The 13,726-nt window shown below is 40.3% G+C and overlaps 1 protein-coding gene across 1 annotated transcript in view; it reads left to right on the top strand.

Moving 5' to 3' along the window:
- Window positions 1–13,726, top strand: part of vps39 (VPS39 subunit of HOPS complex) — an 81,093-nt gene that overhangs the window by 20,243 nt on the left and 47,124 nt on the right. The window contains exons 6-9 of the mRNA XM_052010606.1: window positions 2,951–3,049; window positions 6,924–7,016; window positions 11,460–11,643; window positions 13,493–13,613. Of these exons, the coding sequence (XP_051866566.1) occupies window positions 2,951–3,049; window positions 6,924–7,016; window positions 11,460–11,643; window positions 13,493–13,613 (497 nt within the window). The remainder of the gene's footprint in view (window positions 1–2,950; window positions 3,050–6,923; window positions 7,017–11,459; window positions 11,644–13,492; window positions 13,614–13,726) is intronic.

Here is a 13,726-nt window from a genome sequence, read left to right as displayed (position 1 = left end):
GGAGGCAAAAGAGCAGGTACCTTTAGTCTGATTAGCAGTATGTCTATTGTCAGAAAAGTAATAAAATAAATTATTAAGGAAATAATATCAACACATTTGGAAAATTGTAATCTAATCAAGCAGGATCAGCATGTCCTTGTGAAGGGGAAATTGTATTACAAATTTGATAGTGTTTTTGAGGAAGTCTTGTTCAGAGTAGATAGGACAGAACCAGTGGAAGTATTCGGACTTTCAAAATGTATTCAACAAGGTACCTCACAAAAGGTTAAGTTGCAAGATAAGAACCTATATTAAATAACATAGTAACATGAATAGAGAATTAGTTAACAGGGAGGAAGCAACAAGTAGGTATAAGGGAGTCATTTTCAGGTTGCCAACCTATGACCAATGTGGTACCAAGACTGGTACTGGGACCACAACAGTTTATAATATATACAAATATCTTGAAGGAAAGAGGCAAATGTATGGTAACCAAGTTTGCAGAAAACACCAAAATATGTGGGAAGGCAAGTCAAAAAGAAGATACAAGCAGTTTGTAGAGAGATATTGATAGGGTAAGTAATTGCGCAAATGGAACGTGGGAAAATGTGAAGTTCATTTTGGAAGGAAGAACAAAAGAACAGTGTTACTTAAATGGAGAAAAATTACAGAAAGCAATAACACAAAGGGATCTGGGGACCCTGTGTATGAAATGCTGAAAGCCAGCACAAGTGCTGCAGGTAATTGTGAAGATCAAAGGAACGTTGACCTTCATTTCAAGGGGGTTGGAGTGTAAATTATTACTGCAACAGTATAAGGCATATCTAGAGAACTGAAAAATTGTGGTCCCTCTAAAAGAAAGAAATTATTTCATTAGAGGTGGTTAAGAGAAGGTTCACTCAGATGATCCTTGGTATGAAGGGATTATCTTATGAGGAAAGGTTGAAGAAATTGGGACTCATTGGAGTTCAGAAGAATGAAGGTGATTTTATTGAAACATGTAAGATTCTTGGGTGCCCAGACAGGATAAACGTTAAGAGGATGTTTCCTCTCATGGGAGAATCCAGAGCCAGAAGGCATGGTCTCGGAATAAGGGGAGGCCATTTAAAACTGAAATGAGAAAGAATTCCTCAGTGAAGGTTGAATGGTGGAGCAGCCTCAAGGGACTGCATGACTTGCTTTTGTCCCTAGTTATGGTCTTGAGAGGGCCATGGTGGTGAGAGGGTACATGTGGCAGCTGACGTCCACATGCATGTTTTTTCTCCACAGAAGTCACTGGATAGATGCTTTTAATTCAAGTGTATTGAGACCCAATGGTCTGGACCACAAATGAAGCTTTGAACGTCAGATTAGCATGGGTTAGTGATACACTAACCTGTTTCATTAATTCTGTTGTACTCTGGAAGACAGGTGTAGAACTTCCCTAAATCTGTGCAGATTCAAGAGGCTAATTGACAAAGTGCAATTAGATATTAGAAAGTGATTCTGTCATAAATTCCCTTATTAAGTTTGGAAAATTTGAAGGGCTGCTTTATGTCTGGACTTCAAATTACATGTGTATGCAGGAAACTGAACTTTTATTGTCTCATTGCAGAAAATTTGAAATATAAGATACAATCTTGCACCTCCTCTCAATTTTATTTTAGTTCTTCTGTCTTTCTGCTTTTCCTGACCATTGATATTTTCCATTCTCTAACAAGGGAAGAGAAATTGTCTCCTATTTTGAATCTGATTTGTAGGGACCCCACTGAGCAACACTGCTGCTTGAGCTTTCTGTGTTTTCATTAATCTCTCCCATGATTTTTGTAACTATTGTTCTCCATCTATTAAATTGATGAAAACTTCCTCCTAACGTATGTACATAGGGGTGCATATCAAAAATGGGTCCTTTTGCCTACTTTCCTCTTCCCTAACTCTGAGACTAGCTAATGACGTTGCTGCCGCAGCAACCTACCTGTTATTTGCAAATTCAGTCCAAGCCTGGGACCTTTCTTCTGGCGAGGCTGTGTCAGTCTCTTATATCTTTAACCAACAGAATAATTAGACGGATCCTGAAATTGAGTTGCCTTGAATTTGATTAATTGTGTTCCACCTTCTACTGATCATAATTTAAAAAGATCTGGTTACAGTGGTTCTGTAGTCAAATGTACAATAGTGAAAGTTAAAATTGCTGATGTAAAATTTACATAATTGAGGGTCAGTTTAAAAACTGAACTTATATTTCTTTGGTGTTATGTTCTTATTACAGTGTTATATCAATATTAAATAGTATCCACTGTACATCAGAATCGGGTTTATTATCACTGACATGTGAAATTTGTTGTTTTGTGGCAGCAGTACAGTGCAAAGACATAAAAATAGCTATAAATTGCAAAAACAGTACATAAAAAAGGAATAACGAGGTATGGTTATAGTTACATGGTTATAAGATCATGTGTTCATGCACCATTCAGAAATCTGATGACGGAGGGGAAGAAGCTGTTTCTGAATCATTGAGTGTCTTCAGGCTCCTGTATTTCCTCCCCAGTGGTAGAATGAGAAGAGGGCATGTCCCAGATGGTGACGGTCCTTAGTGATGGATGCTGCCTTCCTGAGGCACTGCCTCTTGAAGATGTCCTTGATGGTGGGGTGGGTTTTGCCCGTGATGGAGCTGGCTGAGTCTCCAACCCCCTGCAGCCTCTTGCGATCCTGTGCATTGGAGCTTCCAGACCAGGCTGTGATGCAACCAATCAGAATGCTCTCCACCGTACATCTATAGAAATTTGTAAGAGTCTTTGGTGGCATAGCAAATCTCCTCAAACTCCTATCAAAGTAGAGCTACTGGTGTGCCTTCTTCATGATTGCATCAATGTTTTGTATTTGTAATGTGTAACATATTGTATGTTCTGTAGACATTTTGATCCAGAGTAAGGTATTAGACCACCAATGTACATTTTGAATGTAGTTGGTAACATGCATACTATATTTTCAGCGACCTGATGGCGATGAGCTGGTTCTCACTATGTGTGTAGCCGTGAAGAAGAAACTGCAACTCTACTACTGGCAGGGCCGGGAGTTCCATGAAGCGCAGGTGAGGCTTTTTTAGTTAAAGCAAGCTCCAGCAAAATAACCTAAAATCCAGACAGGTTGCTCAGAAAATCATAACATGATTAGGCAGAGTGATTATAGATTTATAAAAAGGAAATGGAGCTTGACGAACCTAAAAGATTCAATCTATATAGGAGCAGGGACAAGGTGGAACCAGTGGATATTTTGGATTTTCAAAAGACACTTGATAAGGTCATATAGGACTGTGAGGTTGGGAGAAATGTTAGAATAGGTGGTGAAAAGAAAACGGGGTCAGAATGGGTAGAAGTCAGAAACAGGAAGGGGGCATTCACTCTATTGAGAGTATTCTATGGGCCCCCCCAATAGCCACTGGGGCACTGAGCAGCAGACAAGTAGGCAGATTTTGGAAAGGTGCAAAAATAACAGAGTTGTTGTCATGGGTGGCTTCAACTTTCCTAATACTGATTGGCACTTCCTTAGTGCAAAAGGTTTAGATGGGGTAGAGTTTATTCGGTGTGTCCAGGAAGGATTCCTGACACAGTATGTGGACAGGCCAACAAGAGGAGAAGCCATATTGGATCTAGTACTAGACAATGAACCTGGTCAGGTGACAGACCTCAGTGGGCGAGCATTTCGAAGATAGTGACCACAACTCCCTGTCTGCCGTGGCCAAGGACAGAAGCAGACGAGGTGGGAAAGTATTTAATTGGGGGAGGGCTAACTATGATGGTATTAGGAACTTGGGTGCATAAATTGGGAACAGATGTTTCATGGAAATGCACAGCAGAATGTGGAGGTTGTTTAGGGACCACTTGCATGGGGTTCTGGATAGGTTTGTCTCACTGAGACAGGGAAAGGGTGGTAGGGTGAAGGAACCATGGTTGAAAAGAGAGATGGAACATTTAGTCAAGAGGAAGAAGGAAGCATACTTAAGGTGTAGGACGCAAAAATCAAGCAGGACTCTTGAGAATTATAAGATAGCCAGGAAGGAGCTTAAGGAGGGACTTAGGAGAGCTGGAAGGCGACATGAGAAGGCCTTGGTGAGTAGGATAAGGAAAACCCCAAGGCATTCTACACTTCCATGAAGAACAAGAGGATGACTAAAGTGAGGCAGAGGGTGGTGGTAGATGGATTGTATTCTGCCTGGAGGTCGGTGACTAGTGGTGTTCTGCGGGGATCTGTTCCGGGACCCCTGCTCTTTGTGATTTTTATGAATGACTTGGATGAGGGGTGGGTTAGTAAGTTTGCAGTTGATACGAAGGTTGAAGGTGTGGATACTGTACAAGGTTGTCGTAGGTTATAACGGGATATAGACAGGATGCAGAGTTGGGTGGAGAAGTGGCAGGTGGAGTTCAATCTGGAAAGGTGTGAAGTGATACACTTTGGAAGATCAAACTTGAAGGTGGAGTACAAGGGTAATGGCAGGTTTCTTAGCAGTGTGGAGGAACAGGGATCTTGGGGTCCAAGTCCATAGATCCCTCTAAGTTGCCATGCAAGTTGATAGGGTGGTTAAGAAGGCATATGATCTGCTGGCCCTCATCAGTCAAGAGATTGAGTTCAAGAGCCACGAAGTAACGTTGCAGCTCTATAAAACTCTGGATAGACCACACTTAGAGTATTGTGTTCAGTTCTGGTCACCTCATTATAGGAAGGATGTGGAAGCTTGAGAGAGTGTGAAGAGGAGATTTACCAATATGCTGCCTAGATTAGAGAACATGTCTTATGAGGAAAGGTCGAGTGAGCTAGGGCTTTTCTCTTTGGAGTGACGGAGAATGAGCAGTGACTTGATAGAGGTGTATAAGATTATGAGAGGCATAGATAAAGTGTACAGCCAGCACCTTTTTCCCAGGGTGGGAATGGCCAATACCAGACGACATCTGTTTAAGGTGAGTGGAGGAAAGTTTAGGGGAGATGTCAGAGGTAGGTTTTTTTACACAGAGAGTGGTGGGTGCCTGGAACGCATTGCCAGGAGGGGTGGTAGAGGCTGATACAATAGAGACATTTAAGAGATTCTTAGATAGGCACATGGATGTAAGAAAAATGAAGGGTTGTGGGCTGTGTAGGAGAGAAGGGTTAGATTGATAGTGGGTTAGGTTTATATAGGTCGGCATAACGCCATGGGCCCTCTATGTTCGATGTTCTAAATGTCCACTGAAGCATCTTGACTGACTGATCCCTTAACCTAATTTGCCACTTCACTTTAGCCAGCTTTGCTTTAATGCCTTCATAGTTGCTCTTATTTACATTTAAACAACTAGTCTTAGAACCATTCTTCTCTTCCATGGACTGTAAAATTCAATCATGTCATATGGTTGTTGCCACCATGGGTGCCTTTGTGGTGAAATCATTGATTAATCCCATCTCATTCCAATAGCAAATTTCATATAGCCTGCTTGCTATTTGACTCCAAAATGTGCTGTACTAAGAAACTATTGCAGCAACACACTATGAATGCCACATCTAGGTTGCCTTTTTCCATCTAGTTTTTCCAGTCTATAGTAGATTAAAATCCACCATGATTATCACTGTACCTTTATTACAAGCACCCATTATTTTTTCTTTTGAACTCTATCCTACCTTGTTACTGTACATCATTCCCACATGTAACTTCTTGCCTTTCTCATTTCTTGCTTCCACACTCTATATACTAGTTTCCTGAACTTAGCTCATCTCCCTCTATTGCTTTAGAACCATCATTAATTTATAGGGCCACTGCTCCACCTTTTCATTCTTTCCTGTCCTTTCTAAATGTTGAGTGCCCTTCAGTACTCAGGTCCCAGTCCATGTTATCTTGCAGCAGTGTCTCTGTAATGACTATAATTTACAATATATAGCAGCACAGTAGCGTAGCAGTTAGCGTGATGCTATTACAGCGCCAGCGATCGGGGTTCAATTACTGTCGCTGTCTGTAAGGAGTTTGTACGTTCTCCCCACATCTGCGTGGATTTCCTCCAGGTGCTCCAGTTTCCTCCCACATTCCAAAGTATGGGTAGGTTAACATGGGTTTAAGTGGGCGGCACGGACTCATTGGGCCAGAAGGGCCAGTTACCGTGTTGTAAATAAAGTTTAACGTTTTAAAATTTAATTTCCATTGTCACCCTCAGTTTATCTGAGAAATTGTTTCTAGAATCAGAGAACAGAAGTTTAAGATAATTAGCAAAGAGATTAGAGAGAGGAGAATTCTAAATACAGCAAACTTTTATGATCTGGAAGATCAGAATCAGATTTATTGTCACTAACTTAGATGACATGAAATTTGTTGTTTTGCGGTAGCAGTACAGTGCAAAGACATAAAATTACTATAAATTACAAAAATAAATAGTGCAAAAAAAAGGAATAATGAAATAGTGTTAATGCGTTCATGGACCATTCAGAAATCTGATGCAAGAGGGGAAGAAGCTGTTTCTGAATCGTTGAGTGTAGGTCTTTAGGCTCCTGTACCTCCTCCCCGATGGTAGTAACGAGAAGGTACTTGGGTGACATAGTGCTAGATTTTTGCCTGCTATACTTCTGCTCTTCCTCATTTGTCCTACATAATTTAACTTCTGCAGCCTGTTGTTTCATCATCCATCTGACTTTAAAGTTCAAAGACCATGTGACATATGTAATACTCATAAACTGACAGTGTATTAGCCATTGTTTATTGATTGCCTCCTCTTTGTATGAACAGTTTATACAAACTTATGCACTAGTGTGTTCATTAAGAGAGTGCAGACAAATTTGACAGCTGCATAGCTTTTGAGGCAAAAGGAATTAATGAATAGTGGGGAGAGAGTGCAACATTTTCGTTTTACTTTTAAGCTTTAATCCCATCCTGCTGAACAACAGTGGTCTGCTGACTCGGTATATTTCTATTTTAAATAAATTACATTCAAAACATGTCTTTGTTGTTACAGGCAGATTTCAGTGTTCCCGATGTTCCCAAATCCATGGCCTGGTGTGAGAACTCCATTTGTGTGGGCTTTAAAAGAGATTATTATCTTATCAGGGTATGTAAAATGTAGGTCAAAGGTTTTCAGGACTGCAGTTAGCAACAAGTTATTTTAGATAGAAAATTAGTACGGTATGTTTGTAACCTGAGTTTAGAACTATCTGTGATGTGCAGTTGATAGCCTTGTGAGAATGCTGAAGCATTTAAGGGGATGGACAATGAGAACCAATGTGCATTCTACAATGTATTTGCTGTATCAGTAACCCAACAAGAATATTTGAATGATCTCTGAATGTTAGAGTTAAAGGAACAGATGTAATGGAATTGCTAATCTAAGATGATTCAGCATGACAGGAAGTGGGAAACTTGCTATTATTCACTGTATGGTTTGTCTTTGTTCACTTTAAAACCATCCACCCAGGCTCTGTTTGGAGATGATATGTTCCTTATATTTGAAACAGAGCTTTAAGATCTAAAAATTAGTGAGTATCATCTTGTTTACTTTGCATCTTGTCCCTGATATAGTTCATTCATCTCCAATTCTCTGTGGCCATCTATTTTTTTTTTGTTGAATGGTCAACCAGTTTATTGCTTCTGGTGATCACACGGGTTTCATTCAGCAGTTATATTTGGAGTATTCCACAAACAAAATATTGTTGTCTTTGCTAACATGTTTTAGCTGAGTATGATTTACCAGATGCATATAACAGACTTTGATGAAACTATAGCATTGCTGTAGCTCAAAATGATTCAAAGAATGAAGCATACATTACTTGTCCCTCCTTTCACCTCATAATTTATTAGTAACTGCTAATTGATTCAGTGTTTCCTAAAACATCATCCCATTGTTCTTGGATCTCAATTTCCAATATGGTTTAATGTGGTCATGTTCATCCAGTCCTGAGTACTAGAGCCTTCAACATCCATCATGGTCAGCTGGCAATACACTATGAAAAAGAAAGCTAAATAATCCTTGGTTGAGGGTAATGTGTGGTTGTTTTGTAATGCAGATAGTACCTCACACTCTGTTCTGAGCTGAATGAATAAATAACAGATGTACATGATTTTCAGTTTAAGAAATTCCCTGCAGAAGGAAGGAGCACAGTTAAAAGAATGAGTACTTCAAGGCATACTGGTCTTCTAAAATTATTCCACATTGCCATGAATATTTCTGGGTGGTTCTTTCTGCCTAAGTGACACATGGAGTTCCAAGTCCTCATTTGCTATGTACTTCTGTCTAAGTTATAGAGTGCAAACAGGCTCTTCAGCCCAACTCGTCCATGCCAACCATGGTGCCCATCAATCTAGTCCCATTTGTCTGCTTTTGGCCTATATCCCCCCAAACCCCTCCTAACCATGTACTGATCCTAATGACTTTTAAATGTTGTTATTGTACCTGCCTCAACCACTTCCTTTGGCAGCTCATTCCATATACACACCACCCTCTGCATTGAAGAAGTTGCCCTTCAGGTTTCTTTCAAATCTTTCACCTTAAACCTATGCCTTCTAGTTTTTAGTTTCCCTTCCATGGGAAAAGACTACGGTAGCATTCAAAAGGTTGGGCATCCCTGGTCAAAATTTCTGTTACTGTGAATAGTTAAGTGAGTAGAAGATGAACTGATCTCCAAAAGTCATAAAGTTAAAGATGACCCATTCTTTTCAACATTTTAAGCAAGATTAGTGTATTATTTTTGTTTTGTACAATTTTAGAGTGAAAAAAGGGAAGGAGCACCATGCAAAAGTTTGGGCACCCCAAGAGATTTGAGCTCTCAGATAACTTTTACCAAGGTCTCAGACCTTCATTAGCTTGTTAGGGCCGTGGCTTGTTCACAGTCATCATTAGGAAAGGCCAGGTGATGCAAATTTCAAAGCTTTATGAATACCCTGACTCATCAAACCTTGTCCCAACAATCAGCAGCCATGGACTCCTCTAAGCAGCTGCCTAGCACACTGAAAATTAAAATAAATGATGCCCACAAAGCAGGATAAGGCTATAAGAAGATAGCAAAGCATTTTCAGGTAGTCGTTTCCTCAGTTCGTTATGTAATTAAGAAATGACAGTTAACAGGAACGGTGGAGGTCAAGGTGAGGTGTGGAAGTCCAAGAAAACTTTCCGAGAGAACCGCTCGTAGGATTGCTAGAAAGGCAAATCAAAACCCCTGTTTGACTGCAAAAGACCTTCAGGAAGATTTAGCAGACTCTGGAGTGGTGGTGCACTGTTCTACTGTGCAGCGACACCTGCACAAATATGACACTCATGGAAGAGTCATCAGAAGAAAACCTTTCCTGCATCCTCACCACAAAATTCAGCGTCAGAAGTTTGCAAAGGCACATCTAAACAAGCCTGATGCATTTTGGAAACAAGTCCTGTGGATTGATGAAGTTAAAGTAGAACTTCTTGGCCACAATGAGCAAAGGTATGTTTGGAGAAAAACAGGTGCAGAGTTTCATGAAAAGAACACCTCTCCAACTTTTAAGCACAGGGTTGGGTCGATCATGCTTTGGGCTTGTGTTGCAGCCAGTGGCACGGCGAACATTTCACTGGTAGAGGGAAGAATGAATTCAATTAAGTACCAGCAAATTCTGGAAGCAAAGATCACACTGTCTGTAAAAAAAAAAGCTGAAGGTGAAAAGAGGATGGCTTCTACAACAGGATAACTATCCTAAACACAACTCAGAATCCACAATGGACTACCTCAAGAGGCACAAGCTGAAGGTTTTGCCACGGGCCTCACAATCCCCTGACCTAAACATCATCGAAAATCTGTGAATAGACCTCAAAAGAGCAGTGCATGCAAGATAGCCCAAGAATCTCACAGAACTAGAAGCCTTTTGCAAGGAAGAATGGGCAAAAATCCCCCAAACAAGAATTGAAAGACTCTTAGCTGGCTACAGAAAGCGTTTGCAAGCTGTGATACTTGCCAAAGGGGGTGTTACTAAGTACTGTCTATGCAGGGTGCCCAAACTTTTGCTTCGGGCCCTTTTCCTTTTTTGTTATTTTGAAACTGTAAAAGATGGAAATAAAAAAGTAATCTTGCTTAAAATATTAAAGAAACATGTCATCTTTAACTTTGTGCCTTTTGGAAATCAGGTCATCTTTTACTCGCTTAGCTATCACAGTAACAGAAATTTTGACTAGGGGTGCCCAAACTTTTGCATGCCACTGTATATGCGTTCACCCTATCTATACCCCTCATGATTTTATACACCTCTATAAGGTCACCCCTCAATCTCTTTATATTCCAAGGAATAAAGACCTAGCTGCCCAATCTCTCCTGATAGCTCAGGCTCTTGAGTCCTGGCAGCAACCTCATAAATCTTCTCTGCATTCTTTCCAGTTTAATGATGTCTTTCCTATGACAGGGCAACCAAACTGTACACAATACTCCAAGTGTGGCCTCACCAACATCTTGTACAACTGCAACATAACCTCCCAACTCCTATAGTCAATGCCATGACTGATTGAAGGCCAGCGTGCCAAATGCCTTCTTCACCATCCTGTCTACCTGTGACACCACTTTCAGCAAACTATGTACTTGTACTCTTAGTTCACTTTGTTCCACAACTCTCCCTGGGGCCTGACCATTCACTGTACAAGTCCTACCCTGATTTGACTTGCCAAAATGCAACACTTCACACTTATCTGAATTGAAAGCCACTTGCCAATCCTTGGCCCACTTACCAAGCTGATCAGGATCCCTCTGTAGTTTTTGATAAGCTTCTTCACTGTCTGGGATACCACCTATTTTAGTATCATCTGCAAACTTACAATCCATGCCCTGTATGTCCACATCCAAATCATTTATATAAATAACAAATAGCAAAAGTCCCAGCACCGACCCATGTGGCCCACCACTACTGACGGGCCTACAGTCCAAGAAATAACCTTCAACCATCACTCAAATGCTCAAGCCAGTTGCAGGTTAAAATGTTGAATGTTGTCTTTCTAACTTCAGGAAGTGTGGAAGGTAGCATAATAGCATTTAGTTTTCTGGCGGCACAGGGTTCTGAGTGTAACATGTACACTCGTCTTAGGGCGTTGCATAAATTCTTCATGTTGCTACTGGGTAATCCACCAACAAAAGACGTCATAAGTATTGCCATTAGTATGCCCTGACCATAGAACAGTAAGTGATTCAAGTAGAAGTTGTAATCAAATTCTGCTGACTTGCTAACAAAGAATTGATGAGAAGCAGGATATGAAGGATGGGCTTGTTACCATATTAACTATTGTCTGAACTCCTGATATTTCCTCTCCCTTCAACACGCCACACACGCAATCTCACTGCTGAAGAATGCTTTACAATTACAGGCAGAAATTGGGAACAAGGCAATAAAAGAATCTGATTGGAATGATGATGTACAATAAGTAGTTAGTAAACCTATTTGCATCATTAATATGAATGAAAACTTTTTAACAAGTGAAGGTTATATTTTTGAGGGATAAATTGATTTTGAATCAATAATGTACAGAATTTTTTTTCTTTTCCTTTTCAAACAGTTAGATGGAAAAGGTTCAATAAAGGAACTTTTTCCGACTGGGAAGCAACTGGAGCCTCTTGTAACTCCCTTGGAGGACCAAAAGGTGGCAGTTGGGCAAGACGACTTAACAGTGGTTCTGAACAAGGATGGAATCTGCACTCAGAAGTGTGCCCTTAACTGGACAGATATCCCTCTCGCTATGGGTATATAATATTTAAATTATTCCAAGTTCTTAATCTTTTCTATTGATATTTTCACAGGGTTCCTACAAACATTAGTACTTGGAGGACTGTGCAAGGATGTTAAATGATTGATAGAGCCCATTCAGAGCAAACTGCAGCTCTGGATTTGTACCTCCAGGAGAATTTGAAAAGCTTAACAATATTTGTTGTTTTTCTTTCCATAACTAAATGTGGAGGCAAGTTTTGCACTCCCTCCCCTCACTCTTGTTATTTTCTGAATTTTCCCACTTGCAAAGACAAGAAAAATGATTGGCAAAAGAACCAAAAGTGACAAGAGGAAATATTTTTTGCACAGCAAGTAGTTATGGGATGGATTGGCTGCATAAATTATCTTCTTAAAAGGAATTGAATATGACAGTAGTCATGCAGTTATTAGTAGTTACACTTGCCCATCATTTTTGTCCTGATTATTGTTGCTGGAACTTTCTCCACTCCTAGTTTATTTAGTTTGGCACATCATCGTGGGTCAAAGGGCCTGTTCCTGTGCTGGACTGTTCTGTATTCTACTGGGGTTAAGCTAGTTGCTCTATAGTTACTGAAGTTATCTTTTCAGCCTTTTTTTGAACAAGCATCTCCCCCAAGTCTGCAATTTCTTTCCCATGCCAACCTAAGGTACTTTCTGGACCAAGTGCTTTATCCAGCAAATGAGGACTGCCTTTCTAGTATTAATTTTTATCCCATCCAGAATCTCAACTACATCTCCTGTTGTTGACACTCCAGCAGTGTCATCTTCATTGATGTTTCTGGATATTTCGCATTGACATTTGCTTCTCTTGGCCTGGTATATTTCCCAGAATTAAGTCCAAACTTTTCTCATTGGGGCACAAAACCTACTGATCAACAGAGTTCTCTTGAACACACTTCAGAACCTCTTTTTGCCCCTTGTGTTGTTGCTATTTCAGTCTATTTTTGGATAGTTGAAGTCCTCCTATTTTCATTAATCTATGGCTTTTATACATATCTGGAATTTCCATGCAACTTTGCACCTCATTATCCTTCTGACTAATTGGTAGCCTATAGAATTGTCCAGAAGTGTAAAGACACCTCTTGTTTTATTCACTCTAAACAGATAGATTTTGTCCTTGATCATTCCAAAATGCTGTCTCTCTCCAGCACAACTGTATTCTGCTTTGTCAATATTCTCACCATCTCCCCTTCCCCTGCCACCATCCTCCTTTCTTTCCTTACTGGTTCCAGCTCTGTTAAAGTGCAGTACACTTGACCTGTGCATGTTCCACATTGTCCAAGAATCTAATGTCTTCCCTCCTGCACCATCCTTCCAGTCACATATTTGTTTGCTCTCTTCCTGGAGTCATACAGCACAGAAACAGGCTCTTTGATCCACCATATCTACACCATCAATACTACTCCTGTTTTATGTGCTTTCTGGATGCTCTGATGCATGGCTCATAGTCAACTTGACTTCCTGATAACTGATCACTTTGTTTGCATTCTATTTCATATGGCAACATGGCAGCTGAGCCTAATTCTATATTCACCAGGTCTCCACATGTGCTTTCCAAATGTAAATCAATGAATGGTTTTATTCCCTCCCAATCCACCTCACAAATGACACTGTCTAACTGTAGAACAGCAGATGATCTGCTGAGGCCAGATAATTCGGCATAATTCAGGAATTCATATTGAATCTATTCTTGAGGAAAGTGATTTGCTTGAAGAATACTTAGTGGAGTGGAGGGGTGATGGAAACTGGATCATAAAACCAACATAAAAGAATGTCCAAAATTACTCAGCGAAAGTTGTGTTTCTCATCACTCATATCCATTTAATTTTTTTATGTCTCCAATAGAACATCAGTCTCCTTATATCATAGCAGTGCTGCCACGATATGTGGAGATTCGTACTTTTGAGCCACGGCTACTGGTACAGAGTGTGGAGCTGCAAAGGCCCCGGTTTATCACATCTGGGGGGTAAGTGCACACTATCCTTTCACTATTGCATTGTGCCCCAAATCAGATGCAAATCACAAAGCAAGGAGGGTCATCAGTAGGAATTTAATCCTTCCAGGATAGCCTCTGTGACT

This window comes from Pristis pectinata, chromosome 1 (genome assembly GCF_009764475.1).
Source record: "Pristis pectinata isolate sPriPec2 chromosome 1, sPriPec2.1.pri, whole genome shotgun sequence".
Taxonomy (NCBI): Eukaryota; Metazoa; Chordata; class Chondrichthyes; order Rhinopristiformes; family Pristidae; genus Pristis; species Pristis pectinata.
Note: the sequence above shows the minus strand (reverse complement) of the source record. Positions and strands in the feature narration are given on the sequence as shown.